The sequence below is a fragment of the Zymoseptoria tritici genome, chromosome 1 (genome assembly GCF_000219625.1).
Source record: "Zymoseptoria tritici IPO323 chromosome 1, whole genome shotgun sequence".
Lineage (NCBI taxonomy): Eukaryota > Fungi > Ascomycota > Dothideomycetes > Mycosphaerellales > Mycosphaerellaceae > Zymoseptoria > Zymoseptoria tritici.
In genome coordinates, this window is record NC_018218.1 from 4812327 (window position 1) to 4824913 (window position 12587).

The 12587-nt window shown below is 54.9% G+C and overlaps 7 protein-coding genes across 7 annotated transcripts; 4 read left to right on the forward strand and 3 right to left on the reverse strand.

The window, feature by feature from the left end:
* Window positions 1–289: 289 nt before the first annotated feature.
* On the forward strand, window positions 290–2975 carry ACS (acetate--CoA ligase; the record flags this gene model as incomplete). Its single annotated transcript, XM_003856599.1, has 4 exons — window positions 290–451; window positions 547–1738; window positions 1796–2523; window positions 2795–2975. The coding sequence occupies 4 exons, from the start codon at window positions 366–368 to the stop codon at window positions 2973–2975; spliced, it is 2187 nt and encodes a 728-aa protein (XP_003856647.1).
* Window positions 2976–3219: 244 nt separating this feature from the next.
* MYCGRDRAFT_28532 (uncharacterized protein) lies at window positions 3220–3675 on the reverse strand (the record flags this gene model as incomplete). Its single annotated transcript, XM_003856985.1, has 1 exon — window positions 3220–3675. A coding segment is annotated over one exon (456 nt), but the record flags the coding sequence as incomplete, so codon positions are not given.
* Window positions 3676–4026: 351 nt separating this feature from the next.
* Window positions 4027–5954, forward strand: MYCGRDRAFT_84166 (uncharacterized protein; the record flags this gene model as incomplete). Its single annotated transcript, XM_003856600.1, has 2 exons — window positions 4027–4095; window positions 4146–5954. 2 exons carry the CDS (start codon window positions 4027–4029, stop codon window positions 5952–5954), a joined length of 1878 nt encoding a protein of 625 aa, XP_003856648.1.
* Window positions 5955–6255: 301 nt separating this feature from the next.
* MYCGRDRAFT_102841 (uncharacterized protein) lies at window positions 6256–7773 on the reverse strand (the record flags this gene model as incomplete). Its single annotated transcript, XM_003856984.1, has 6 exons — window positions 6256–6583; window positions 6658–6871; window positions 6935–7205; window positions 7273–7377; window positions 7432–7482; window positions 7540–7773. 6 exons carry the CDS (start codon window positions 7681–7683, stop codon window positions 6292–6294), a joined length of 1077 nt encoding a protein of 358 aa, XP_003857032.1.
* Window positions 7774–8386: 613 nt separating this feature from the next.
* MYCGRDRAFT_32685 (uncharacterized protein) lies at window positions 8387–8773 on the forward strand (the record flags this gene model as incomplete). The annotated part of the gene is made up of 1 exon (XM_003856601.1): window positions 8387–8773. The coding sequence occupies one exon, from the start codon at window positions 8387–8389 to the stop codon at window positions 8771–8773; it is 387 nt and encodes a 128-aa protein (XP_003856649.1).
* Window positions 8774–9124: 351 nt separating this feature from the next.
* On the reverse strand, window positions 9125–10243 carry MYCGRDRAFT_102842 (uncharacterized protein; the record flags this gene model as incomplete). Its single annotated transcript, XM_003856983.1, has 5 exons — window positions 9125–9168; window positions 9200–9230; window positions 9287–9738; window positions 9793–10000; window positions 10062–10243. Coding segments are annotated over 5 exons (870 nt in total), but the record flags the coding sequence as incomplete, so codon positions are not given.
* Window positions 10244–11139: 896 nt separating this feature from the next.
* MYCGRDRAFT_98802 (uncharacterized protein) lies at window positions 11140–12342 on the forward strand (the record flags this gene model as incomplete). Its single annotated transcript, XM_003856602.1, has 3 exons — window positions 11140–11148; window positions 11215–11308; window positions 11369–12342. 3 exons carry the CDS (start codon window positions 11140–11142, stop codon window positions 12340–12342), a joined length of 1077 nt encoding a protein of 358 aa, XP_003856650.1.
* Window positions 12343–12587: the final 245 nt, after the last annotated feature.

The following is a 12587-nucleotide window of genomic DNA, read 5'->3' on the forward strand; positions in this document are numbered from 1 at the left end:
CACGCGATCTGGTACTAAGTACGATTTGTTGATCAACCTCGGGTGACGGCGAGTTCAAACCCACCGCCGCGGGACCTGGACCTCTTGTTGCTCGCTTTCACTACGCAACCCGCTAATCCGTCCAGCCCTTAGCCGAAGCTACACACACTAGTAGGAGGGAATCCAAAGCTCACAGCCGGGAGCTCGCGATTACTGCACCGGAGGCCATTCTTACCTCATACCTACCTCTTTGTTTATCCCGGTCGTCCTTTCGCTCTTGCTCTTCCTCTCTCCCTCCATTCTACACCACACCACCACCAACACCACCATCCGCACGAGCGACGACTTTCCTCTCCCAGAGCTATCACCACACACCACCACACAGCATGTCTGAAGGCGACGTGCAGCCATCCGCTGGCATTCCCGAGTCCAAGTCGGCGGAGACGTACCATGTCCCAGAAGCTCTCCTAAAGTACGTCACACCAGCTATGCGATTCCACCGCAGCACAGCACAGCACAGCAATGCAATGCCATGCATGCAGCAACCCGCTGACATTTTCCCCACAGAAAGCATCCCAAGAGCCCGCACATCGGGTCCATGGACGAGTACAAGAAAATGTACAAGGAGTCCATCGAAGAGCCCGACAAGTTCTGGGGTAAAATGGCACGAGACCTCCTCACCTGGGAGCGGGACTTCCAGACCGTCCGCTCCGGCACTCTGGCCGGCGGCGACACCGCCTGGTTCGTCGAAGGCAAGCTCAATGCCTCGTACAACTGCGTCGACCGACACGCGATCAAGAACCCCGACAAGCCCGCCATCATCTACGAGGCCGACGAAAAGGGCGAGGGCCGCACCATCACCTACGGCGAGCTCCTCCGAGAAGTCTCCCGCCTGTCCTGGGTACTCACCCAGATGGGCGTCAAGAAGGGCGACACCGTCGCTCTCTACCTCCCCATGATTCCCGAAGCGCTGGTCGCTTTCCTCGCTTGCACACGTATTGGAGCCGTTCACTCGGTCGTCTTTGCCGGTTTCAGCGCCGACTCTCTCCGCGACCGCATCATTGATGCCAACTCCAAGGTTGTCATTACCTCGGACGAGGGCAAGCGTGGCGGCAAGCTGATCGGCACCAAGAAGATTGTCGACGAGGCCTTGAAGCAGTGCAAGGATGTGACCCACTGTCTCGTCTACCAGCGAACAGGTGCTGAGGTTCCATGGACTGAGGGCAGAGATTTGTGGTGGCACGAGGAGATGGAGAAGTGGCCGGCCTACTACCCTCCTGTATCCATGAGCTCCGAGGATCCTCTGTTCTTGCTGTACACTTCTGGTTCGACTGGCAAGCCCAAGGGTGTCATGCACACCACCGGTGGCTACCTCCTCGGAGCCGCGGCGACCGGAAAGTACGTCTTTGACATTCACGACAACGACGTCTTTTTCTGCGGTGGTGATGTCGGTTGGATTACAGGCCACACCTATGTTGTATACGCTCCGTTGGTTCTTGGTGTCGCCACGGTCGTGTTCGAGGGCACTCCAGCCTACCCCGACTTCAGCCGATACTGGGACGTGTGCGAGCTGCACAAGGTTACTCAGTTCTACGTTGCACCAACTGCTCTGCGTCTGCTCAAGCGTGCCGGAGACGAGCACGTTAAGGCGCAGATGAAGTCCCTCCGCGTGTTGGGTTCCGTCGGTGAGCCCATTGCCGCAGAGGTCTGGAAGTGGTACCACTCCACTGTCGGAAAGGAGGAGGCTCACATTGTCGATGTAAGTGTTGAAGTGCTGCTAAAATATACATGTCGAAACTAACACAACTTTCTCAAGACTTACTGGCAAACCGAAACCGGCTCCCACGTCATCACACCCCTCGGCGGTGTCACGCCCACCAAGCCCGGTTCCGCCTCCCTCCCCTTCTTCGGCATCGAAGCGGCGATCATCGACCCCGTCTCCGGCGAAGAAATCTCCGGCAACGATGTCGAAGGTGTGCTGGCCTTCAAGCAGGCTTGGCCCTCGATGGCCCGCACCGTCTACGGCGCCCACAAGCGCTACATGGACACCTACCTCAACGTGTACAAGGGATACTACTTCACGGGCGATGGCGCCGCGAGAGATTTCGAAGGATACTACTGGATCCGTGGACGTGTCGACGATGTCGTCAACGTCTCCGGTCATCGCTTGTCGACGGCGGAGATTGAGGCGGCGCTCATCGAACACCAGGCTGTTGGCGAGGCGGCAGTGGTGGGCATCAACGACGAACTCACCGGTCAAGCGGTCAATGCGTTCGTCTCGATTAAGGACGGACACGAGATCAACGATCAGTTGAAGAAGGACTTGGTCCTGCAAGTGCGCAAGTCGATCGGACCATTTGCGGCGCCGAAAGCGATCTTCGCAATTCCCGATCTGCCCAAGACGAGGTCGGGTAAGATTATGAGGAGAATTCTGAGGAAGATTTTGGCGGGTGAGGAGGATCAGTTGGGTGATACTAGTACGTTGGCGGATCCGAGTGTGGTGGATAAGATTATTGAGACGGTTAAGGAGGGGAGGGAGAAGAAGTGAGAGGGAGAAGAGGAGGGATTGATATGTGAGTGATTTTATGGAGGATACCACTATGAGTTTGAAGATAGTTTTGGCAGGTTTATTTATTCGAATGATATGTACATGTAATGTACCTCGCCTCTCCATGGTCTCGCATGAACTGCTCATGTGGTCGTCCTGAATTCGCCGGGTCGATGCCTACCATATCGACCAATCTCCAAATGCCATCATCTCATCTCGTCTCTTCCTTCAGCGCTGGGCATGACCACTTATACAATCGGCCAACAGCGACACCTCCCTGTTGTGCCGTTCTCGCAAGCCGACCGCAGCTCTGCCATTCCAGCCATTCTCTTTCGAGACCATGAAGGCCTTTGATGTACCGCTTTTCCTGGCCCTACATTCTGTGCCACGGATCCAGATGCGCCAAGCCCATCTCAATCTACATCTGATCTCTGACATCTTCGCGTGAACAGACGTCCACGCCGCTGCTTCGCCACGCCGACTCCTTCCACGAGCACGTCAACTGCCCGGCTCACGGCTGGAGAGGTGCGCCCACTAGATGATCGTCCAGACTCAGGCTTTCTGAAGCAAAAAATGCCACGCATTCACACGGATTTATGCCCAGTCTGTCCAGCACCATCCAGTGATACCAAGTCATCGGTCCTTCGGTAGAGATTTTATCGTTCTCCCTCCCTGCATCCTCATCTATCCTTCCCTCCCTCCACAACGAAGTACCGACCAGTCTTTCTCTCCGCGTGTCCCAAAACATCCCACTTCTCAGCATCCTGCACCTCTCTCTTCCTCCTAATCCGCTTGTGAAACTTCCCCCTCACCTCCTCCTTTGCCAACGCACCCTTCAAAGCCTCCAGTCCCAACTCCGCCTCTTTCTCACCCTCTTCCGTCTCGTCTCGTAGACTCCGCAACGGTTCCACGTTGGTTGTGTCGACGGATTGAACTTGTTTGACGAAGTGCAGTTGGGAGGTGAGGGTTTGTAGCATGGCAGTTTCTTCGACGGGGGAGGTTGGCGGTGGGAGGGCGGAGAGGCGGAGGAGATGGTGAAGTTGGGTTGAGGAGACTTTTGGAGTCTCCGTCGCTGCAGTGTCGGACGGTAAGAGAGATGCGACGGACCAGGTGGGTTTCGAGAGGAGGGCTTCTACGTCGAGCTGTTTCCTTTGCGATAAGGGATGGCAGCTCGAGAATGTTCGTCTGGATGCCTTTGCTGTTGGACGGAGCTGTAATCGGCCGATCGCACGGCAAGGATTCCGTACTGCTGCCATGCTTGTGTGTTGATTCACTGAGAGACTTCGTATTTGGTCGCAAAGAGTTCACCTGCAAGCACTTAAAAGCACGGGCCACATCCCCGTCGCGCGGCGCGTCTTCCGGAACCTGTCGATCACTTGCCGCCTGCCTAGGGAAAGTCGGCTTGTGGCAAACAATTCAATGTCAGACATTCAACCTTCCAGTCTTTGCATCTCCTCTTTCGTTCGATTCTACACCACACGCACCGTACACCAGTCAAAATGACGGGCAGACGAGGAGGAAATCGCAATATTCGTGGGCCGCAGAGTGCCTTGACGGACTTTCTTGCTGTTCGTCCTCATCGCAATGTGATAGGAGTGGATCTCACTGACTTTTCCAGGCCAACAACATCTCTGCCGCCCAGATCCGAGACGACTACGAGAGACGCCGACGCGAGGCCGATCAAGATGAGAATGCAGGAGAAGGAGCCGCAGCCGACCCGGCGAACATCGACGAAGCGGTGGCATTAGCCGTCGCAGCTGAAGTCGCAGACGAGGTGGAGAAGGCCGAGAAGACGAAGAAGAGGAAACGCAATGAAAAGGAGGCTATTGAGAAGATCAAGAAGGCGAAAGCTTCGGCGTCCGAGAAGGGCAAGGGGAATAAAAAGAAGGACGATGACGACTCAATGGACTCCGACGCCGACTACGACGATGCCATCACATACAAGAAAGCACGGCCTGCACCGGGACAATTCGAGCACTGCGAGCTGTGCAACAAGCGCTTCACGGTCACGCCCTATAGCAAGGAAGGACCAGATGGAGGGCTGTTGTGCGCTCCATGTGGGAAAGCACAGACGAAGGATTTGAAGGCTGAGAAAAAGGTGGCTACGAAACCTGTGGGTCGCAAGAGACGGAAGATGGAGAGTGATCGGTTGGATGGTATTGCTTCTGGCGGCGCGAAGTCGTTACAGCAACTTTGCATCTCGAAGGTTGCGGAAAGCCATGAGGATATTGAAGAGCTGGGAGAGCTGCCACAATCTTTGCTGCAGCGGTTGGGAGAGATCTTCTCAAAGAAGCGTGTGCTGAAGCCGAAGAATCTGCCGCTGTTCCTGCGACCGGATCTGGACTCTGTCATTGTACATGACGCAGCATACCTGGAGGTGGAGAACTACAACCAGATCTTCGCGACGGTTCCAAATGTTGAAAAGCTGGTGCTCGGAAACTGCTGTCAGATGAAGGATGAGTCAATCGACTACATGCTGGAGAGGTGCCACAATCTGAAGCATCTTCAACTCTACGCTGCGAACCTCGTCACCGACGCAATGTGGAGACGTCTGTTTCAAGAGATTGGCGAGAAGCTCGAGGTGGTCAAGCTGTCGTGGCTAGATGCATCATTCGATGATGCCTCCGTTCAGCAGATGGTTGAGAACACGCCAAATCTACTACGACTCAAGCTCAAGCTCTGCCGGCGAATGGGAGAAGACGCTGTCAAGGCCATCTCACAGCTTCCCCAGCTCGAGCATCTGTCTCTACTAATGAGTAAGGATGTTCCGGTGGAAGTTCTAAACGACATGATCTCAAAGCGTGGTCCTCTCCTTCGCACTCTGTCCCTGGAGAAGTTCATAGACGCCGACGACACAGTGCTTGCTGCCATCCACGACCACTGCACGCAACTTTCCAAATTACGACTCAGCGAGAACGATACCGCCACGGACGCTGGTTTCGCAGCTCTCTTCACCAACTGGAACAACCCACCCCTTACCTTCGTCGACTTCAACTCCACCCGTGATATGGATAACAACAACCCCAACGGGCCCGAAGATGCCATCGGCCTCTCCTCCACCGGCTTCAAAGCCCTCATGTCCCATTCCGGCGAAGCTCTCCGCCACGTCGACATCTCCTCCTGCCGCCACATTGAGCTCTCCGCCTTCATGGACGTCTTCAACGGCGCGATGACGTATCCTGCGCTGGAGTACATCAACGTCAGCTTCTGCAATCGCATCGACAATAGTGTCATCGCGGGCATCTTCAAGAGTTGTCCGGCTCTGAAGAAGCTGGTGGCGTTTGGATGTTTCGATGTTCAGGAGATTGTGGTGCCGAGGAAGATTGCCCTGATTGGAGTTCCGAGGGCGCAGGATGCGATTGAGCAGCATGGAGTCGGGATTGACGTCGAGGAGGCGATTAGTCGGATGGTGGAGGTCGCGGCGTGATGGGTGAAGGCTCTTCATGCGGATTTGCGATGTGGGAAATTATCGGGAGACTTCGAACAGTGAAGTTTCCAGAGCTTTGTATGACTTATGGATGACATGTACTAAATGAAGAAGCAGCCTTGCCAATGACCTTGCTTTCATGCTAAGTATGTTCTCAATACCAGGACGTAGGATAACCGACCATCGCAGAGTCGCGAACAGCTACGCGGGCTCGTGCACGACAAGCACGACAGGGGGACCTGGAAAGGTAACGGTGGCGGGAATCTGACAACGACAGGGACATTTATTGACGTCGCCTGTAGTACTTCGTTTGTTTGTTCTTTCTTCCCTTTTCCCTCTAAGCAGAGAGATCAAGTACAACACGTCCAACAACCTCACCCCTCTCCATCTGCTCAAAGATGCCAGTCAACTCCTCCATCTTCGCCGTCCGGAAATGCGTCTTGACAATTCCTCGGGCAGCAAAGTCGAGCGTCTCAATAGCTTCCCGACGGTTACCCACCGCCACGCCCACGATCTTCTGAGCCTTAGCGACCAAGAGGCCAGGGAAAGCACCGGCAATAGCAACAAAGTCGCCCTCGGGAATACCAACGCAGACGAGGGTACCGCCGAACCTGAGGAGGTTCATGGATCTGGAGAGGTGGAATGGTCGGTCAGCAGAGGATCTCACACCTGATGTACTGAACGCAATCAGGAAACCACTCACGAAGCGTATGCGCCGTTGGCGGCCGTCAGTACGAGGACTGATTGGGCGCCGAGACCGCCGGTTGCCTTCTTGACTTCCTCCTCGACGTTGCCCTGGGTGTGGTCGATGAAGACTTCGGCTCCGCACTCGGTCGCGAGCTCCTTTTTGCTACCGTGGTCAATACCAATGACGCGGAGTCCGAGACCCTTGGAGGCGATCTGGCAGGCAAGATGTCCTGAAAGTATTCACATCAGCCAATGCTCGATGCTTCATTGTTATCCCTCAGCACAAGACTCACCAAGTCCACCACCCGCACCCATAATCGCAACCCAGTCTCCCGCCTGCGCCGTGCTCTTTCTCAACGCACTGTACACGGTGACACCGGCACACAGCATTGGTGCCGCCATGGCGCTGTCCAGACCATCGGGAATCGGGGTGACGTAGTTGGCGGGCGCGAGGGTGTATTGCTGGAAGGTTCCCGGTGTGTAGTATCCGGAGACCTTCTGGTTGAAGCAGACGCCATCGTGGCCGGCGAGACAGGCGGGGCAGGTATCGCAGATGCCGCTGATCTGGAAGAGGAGAATATCAGTCTCAAGGAGAGGTTTGTGGAGTTGGGATTGAGAGAAGGTGCTGTACCCATTTGATGCCCACGCGCTGTCCGACTTTCACGGCGGAGCCGTCGGTGCCGGGTCCCATCTTGACGATCTTGCCGATGCCTTCGTGGCCACCAACTTGGCCGGGCTATGGTGGATTAGCTGTGGGTTACAAGGGGATCGTGGGAGATTTTGGTCGTACAGATGTAGGAGCTGGGAGTCCTCTCCAGGCATTGGTCATGACACCGAAATCCTGCGATTGGAGTCAGTAAAAGCCCATGTCCTCTTTCAATCAATCATGAGAACTGACCGAATGACAAACGCCAGAATGAGTGAGGTTCACGAGGACCTCACCTGGGCCTGGCTCCGGCATGTCCAACTCGACGACCTTTGTCGAGACTTTGCCGGGCTCATCGTAGATGACGGCCTTGTACTTCTTAGGGATGTCGCCCATGATGTCTGCTGTTATATAGCGAGGTCGGTTTGTTGATTGAGCGGTAAAGATACGAGAGGAAGCTGTAATAAAAGTGCTGAACTTGTCCTTTCTGTCGTCGATAGAAGTGGGAGCTCACGGGATCCCGCGAACGTATACCGGGCATGATGCATATTATACATCCCTGTGGGCCTTCCTTCAAGAAGCCAACCTCGGCGAGCCTGTCCTACGGCATATGGCTCCACACAAACCAATGTCATATGAATGCGGGGGCGCGGGGCGCGGGGGTGTATGGTGGCGTCCTGGTCGTTGCTAGGGTGGGTGCGGCTTGGACGTCTGAACACCGGTGGTAGGCCGTGTGCCACGACATAGTGAATTCATTCATCAATCAAGGTGTGAAAACTAGCAGCGAACAAGAAAGTGCGACCGCCGTCAGTTCGAGGAAGCTCAACCCGAAGACTGCATACCTTACTGCATGCGAGCCACGTGTTGACGGGCAAGATCAAGCCTCAGCTTCCATTTGGCTTCCATCACTCCACGCTCGGAACTGCCGAATCGAATTGAACGACAGGGACCACAAGACAGCGACAGGGATCCGAAGTATATCATCGAGATTTACCCGCGTGACAACTTTGAGACACGGCACATGGCTTCTCCAACAACAACAACACCTCCCGCCAGCAGCGGCGGTGGAGGCACCAATCTGGACGACCTCATCAAAACCATGAATCCGACCCTCGACGCAGAAGAGTACGTCTTCGCGGAGCTCTCACTGGAAGCACCACACTTCGCAGAATTCCTCGGAGCCGTGTCCAAGGATGTGAAGATGCTGTTTCGCGAGAAGGAGGCCTGGACGATTATTCTGCCAAAGTCTGCCGCGGATAGAGAAGGACTGTATTATACTTTTCCGTGCCGACAGGTCACGTTGAATGTGCACTCCAGTTTGGAGGCTGTTGGGTTTCTGGCGGCCATCACCACGAGGTTAGCGGAGAAGGTGAATGTTGGCGTCAATGCGATCAGTGGATATTATCACGATCATCTGTTTGTGCCGGTGGGAAAGGAGGATGCGGTTATGGAGGAGCTGCTGTCGTTGGCCGCTGAGAAGGCTTGAGTCGTGCTCGGTGCTGGACTAAGGCATAGTAGATGCATGTCACAGATGGAGGTTTTCAACAACTCGAGGGCGATATCGATATAGCTCGTAAATTCATAAGAGTTACCGCAGCTGTCTATGATGTATCGCTCCTGCCAGACGCCATGCAGCTAAATCACTTAGATCTAATCGCGCTTGCCAAAGACGGCATCGTATTCGTTCAGCACGAATCGGTATCGCACACCATCGTTGTCGTTGACGGCCGTGACCGCCTTCTTGCAACCCTCCTCGCTGATTGGAATCTTGGTGATCCAGCTCTTGATCTGCTGCTTGCTCGCAAGGTCGAACATCGCCAACATTTCTGGACGGTTGCCGATGTGAGAAGCGCCGATGTAGCATCCGTTGCCGGCGAAGTCTTGCGCCATAAGTTCTGGAAGAGGAGAGTCGCCGAGACCGACGTTGTGGAAGCGGCCCATGACTGCGAGAAATGTTAGCAGACTGGTATGGTGGAGAATGTACCATGCAACTACTAACCCTTCATGGTGCCAAAGTAGTCCTTGAGGTTGAACTTGTGCGTGGCATCGGCGCAGTTGAGGATGAAGTCAAAGGTATAAGCGTAAGGCTTGAACCAGTCCTTCTCGCCGGTCACGATGAACTCCTTAGCGCCCATCTTGAGGGCATCCTCTCGCTTTCCGGGGCTGTGAGACAGAACGTAGACCTCAGCGCCGAGAGCGACAGCCCAAAGGACGGCGAAGTGGCCTAGACCGCCCATGCCAACGATGGCGACCTTCTTGCCGGGACCTGCACCCAGGCGGACCAGTGGCGAGTAGACGGTCAGACCGGCGCACAGCATGGGAGCTGCGATCTCGCTCTCGATGTTGTCTGGAATCTTGAAAGTGAAGTACTCGTGAGCACGCATGTGCGAAGAGTATCCTCCCTGGGAGATCGTGCCGTCAGAGTATGGAGCTCCGTATGTGTCGACCATGCTATTGTCGTCGTCAGCAGACTGCTTCCCAAGTTGTCCTGCTCACACCACTCACTTGGGGCAGTAGTTCTCCTGATCCGCCTTGCAGTTGCCACAAGTCAAATCGGCCTGGATTTGTGCACCGACACCGACACGGTCTCCAACCTTGATCGTCTTGACATCTTTTCCGACCTTGATGGCCTTGCCGACGACTTCGTGGCCGACGCAAATTGGGAGTGGGGACTCGCCCCAGCCGCCGTTGATGGTGTGGACGTCGGAGCCGCCTGCGCAGAGAGGGAAATGTCAGCGTGGATTCTCTCCCGAAGAATTGATGGGAAGTCGTACAAACTCCACAGCACTCAATGGCAATGTCAATGTCGCGGTCTTCGAAAGGCTTGAGCTTGAACTCCTCCTTGTGAAACTCCTGCCACTTCTTTTGATCCTTGATCACGAAGCCCGTTGCGGTCTCTGGGTAAGGCATGATTGCTGTGTATTTGGGTGGTCCTGCTGTAGGTTGAGAGTTTGTGTTGAGGGAAATGAGAGGAAAATGTAAGAGCAATGTCAATGACCAGGAACAAAGGGCACGCGCGAAGAAAAGGTAAGCACAGTACTTATACGGCAGCGGTATCTGTCGGGAAAACATTTTGCGAGCAGCAGCACAGCAGGTGACCTCATGCCACCGTCAGAGTGCTATCCGCCCCGTCGAGTCCGCATTGCACTGCTTCGACTGGTCACTCCGCGTGGCTTTTTTCGATGGAATTTCCAGCGTGTTGACGCGTAACAGCATCGTGTGTTCATCGTCGTGATGATACTCTGGGCACGGGAAGGAATGAGGTTGAAGTATGCTGCTCCATCAATGTCTTTTTCCCACTTGATCCTTTATCCGCAGAGCCTCAATGACGATCGGGATCGTCGGGACAATGTTGTCCGGATGTGAGTTGGCGGGGCAGACGTGGCATTCGTGTCTTTTCTCGAGTTGTACCGGAGTGACCACTCCGCGGAGCACTGTTGCTTGCACCATTCCGTCACGCTACGGATGGCAGGGCGTCTCGACACCTTCACAGTGTGCTGCTTTGTCGAGGCCAACTCGTGGAGAGTGTGCGACTCGCAACGTAGAGGGCAACTTAGCCGTGCCTCCCACTCAGGCCTCCCCTCATCATGCCCCGCTCTCTCCACGTCTTGGGCCAAGGCATTGGGTACAACCTCGCATTCCCAGATCAGGAATACCGTTCGCGATGCCGTCGGGCTGTGAGCATGTGATCCATGGGTAAATCGGTACAGTAGGCAGATTCATTACCACTTCGCGCCCTTGTTCTTCCTTCCTGTCGTTCAACACGTTCTGAGACTCCCTCATCTGTTCATTTCGATCGATCGAGCTCCCACGTTTCCTCACTGTACAGCAGCAAGGATGAGCGGAGGAACCATGAAAGCGGTACGCAATACAGCCTCGTGGTACTTCTCTCGTTCGAATCGCTAATTGCAGAGGGATGTTGAATAGGTGCGATTTCACGGCAAAGAAGACCTGCGATACGAGGACATTCCCGAACCGAAATGTGGCCCCGGCCAGGTCAAAGTGAAGCCGGCATGGTGCGGTATGTGCGTTCAAGGGTCGTTGTCGCACGTCCCATAGAGCTGACATCATCCGTGACTAGGAATCTGCGGCAGTGATCTCCACGAGTACATGGGCGGTCCATCACTCTGTCCGGAAAAGACACCTCATCCCATCACTGGCGAAACCGTCCCGTTGACTTTCGGCCACGAATTCGCGGGCGTGATTGAAGAGGTGGGAGAAGGCGTGTCGGACAGATTCAAAGTCGGAAGTCGCGTGGTCGTCGCTCCGATCATCTACGATGGTGACTGCGGTGCGTGCGAGGATGGATTGGTCAACTGCTGTTGGAAGAATGGATTCGTGGGACTGAGTGGGTGGGGAGGTGGACTGTCGGAACATTTGGTCGTGCCGGAATACACACTGTACAACTGTCCGGACAATGTCCCGTTGGATGTCGCAGCGCTGGTGGAACCGCTCGCAGTTGGATGGCATGCTGTTGCCTCGTCTCCGTTCCAGGAGGGCGATTCGGCGTTGATTCTGGGTGGAGGTCCGATCGGTCTGTCGGTGATCCAAGCGCTACGAGCACGAGGATGTGAGAAGATCATCGTGTCGGAGATTTCGGGCATGCGGAAACAATTTGCGAAAGACTTTGGCGCGCACTACGTTCTGGACCCGACGAAGGATGATATTGTCAAGAGGTGTTTGGAGCTGACGAACAACAAGGGAGTGGACGTGACATTTGACGCAGCCGGCGTGCAAGCGGGTCTGGATCAAGCTGTCAACTCGCTGAAAGCGCGAGGGACGCATGTCAACATTGCCATCTGGGAGAAGCGAGCGACGTTCTGGCCGAATGATCTTGTCTTCAAGGAGAGAAAGTATCTCGGTGTTGCGACATACGTCAAGGCTGACTTCCAAGCGGTGATTGATGCGCTGAGTGATGGGAGATTGGACATGGCGCAGAAGATGATCACGAAGCGCATTGAAATGGGTGAGGTGCTGGAGGAGGGATTCCTGACGTTGATCAACGACAAGGACAATCAGGTGAAGATTTTGGTGAAGGGGAGTGGTGAAAAGTAGGAAGGCTACCTAGTAGCTAGAGAATTGAAACGTTCTCAATGATCTTCCTCGCTAGCAGGCCTGCTGCCACTCTGCGCGTACAGACGAGCCAGGAGATATATCGACCTGTCCTGCTCGCGATACGACATGCCAATGTACCTGGACGGTCATGCATATGATCAGGAAGATGTCCCGCTGAGTTACCTGCACGGCTAAGAGGGCATATTCGCAGCTTACCTGGACTGCTAAGAAGGCGTCCTGCTAAC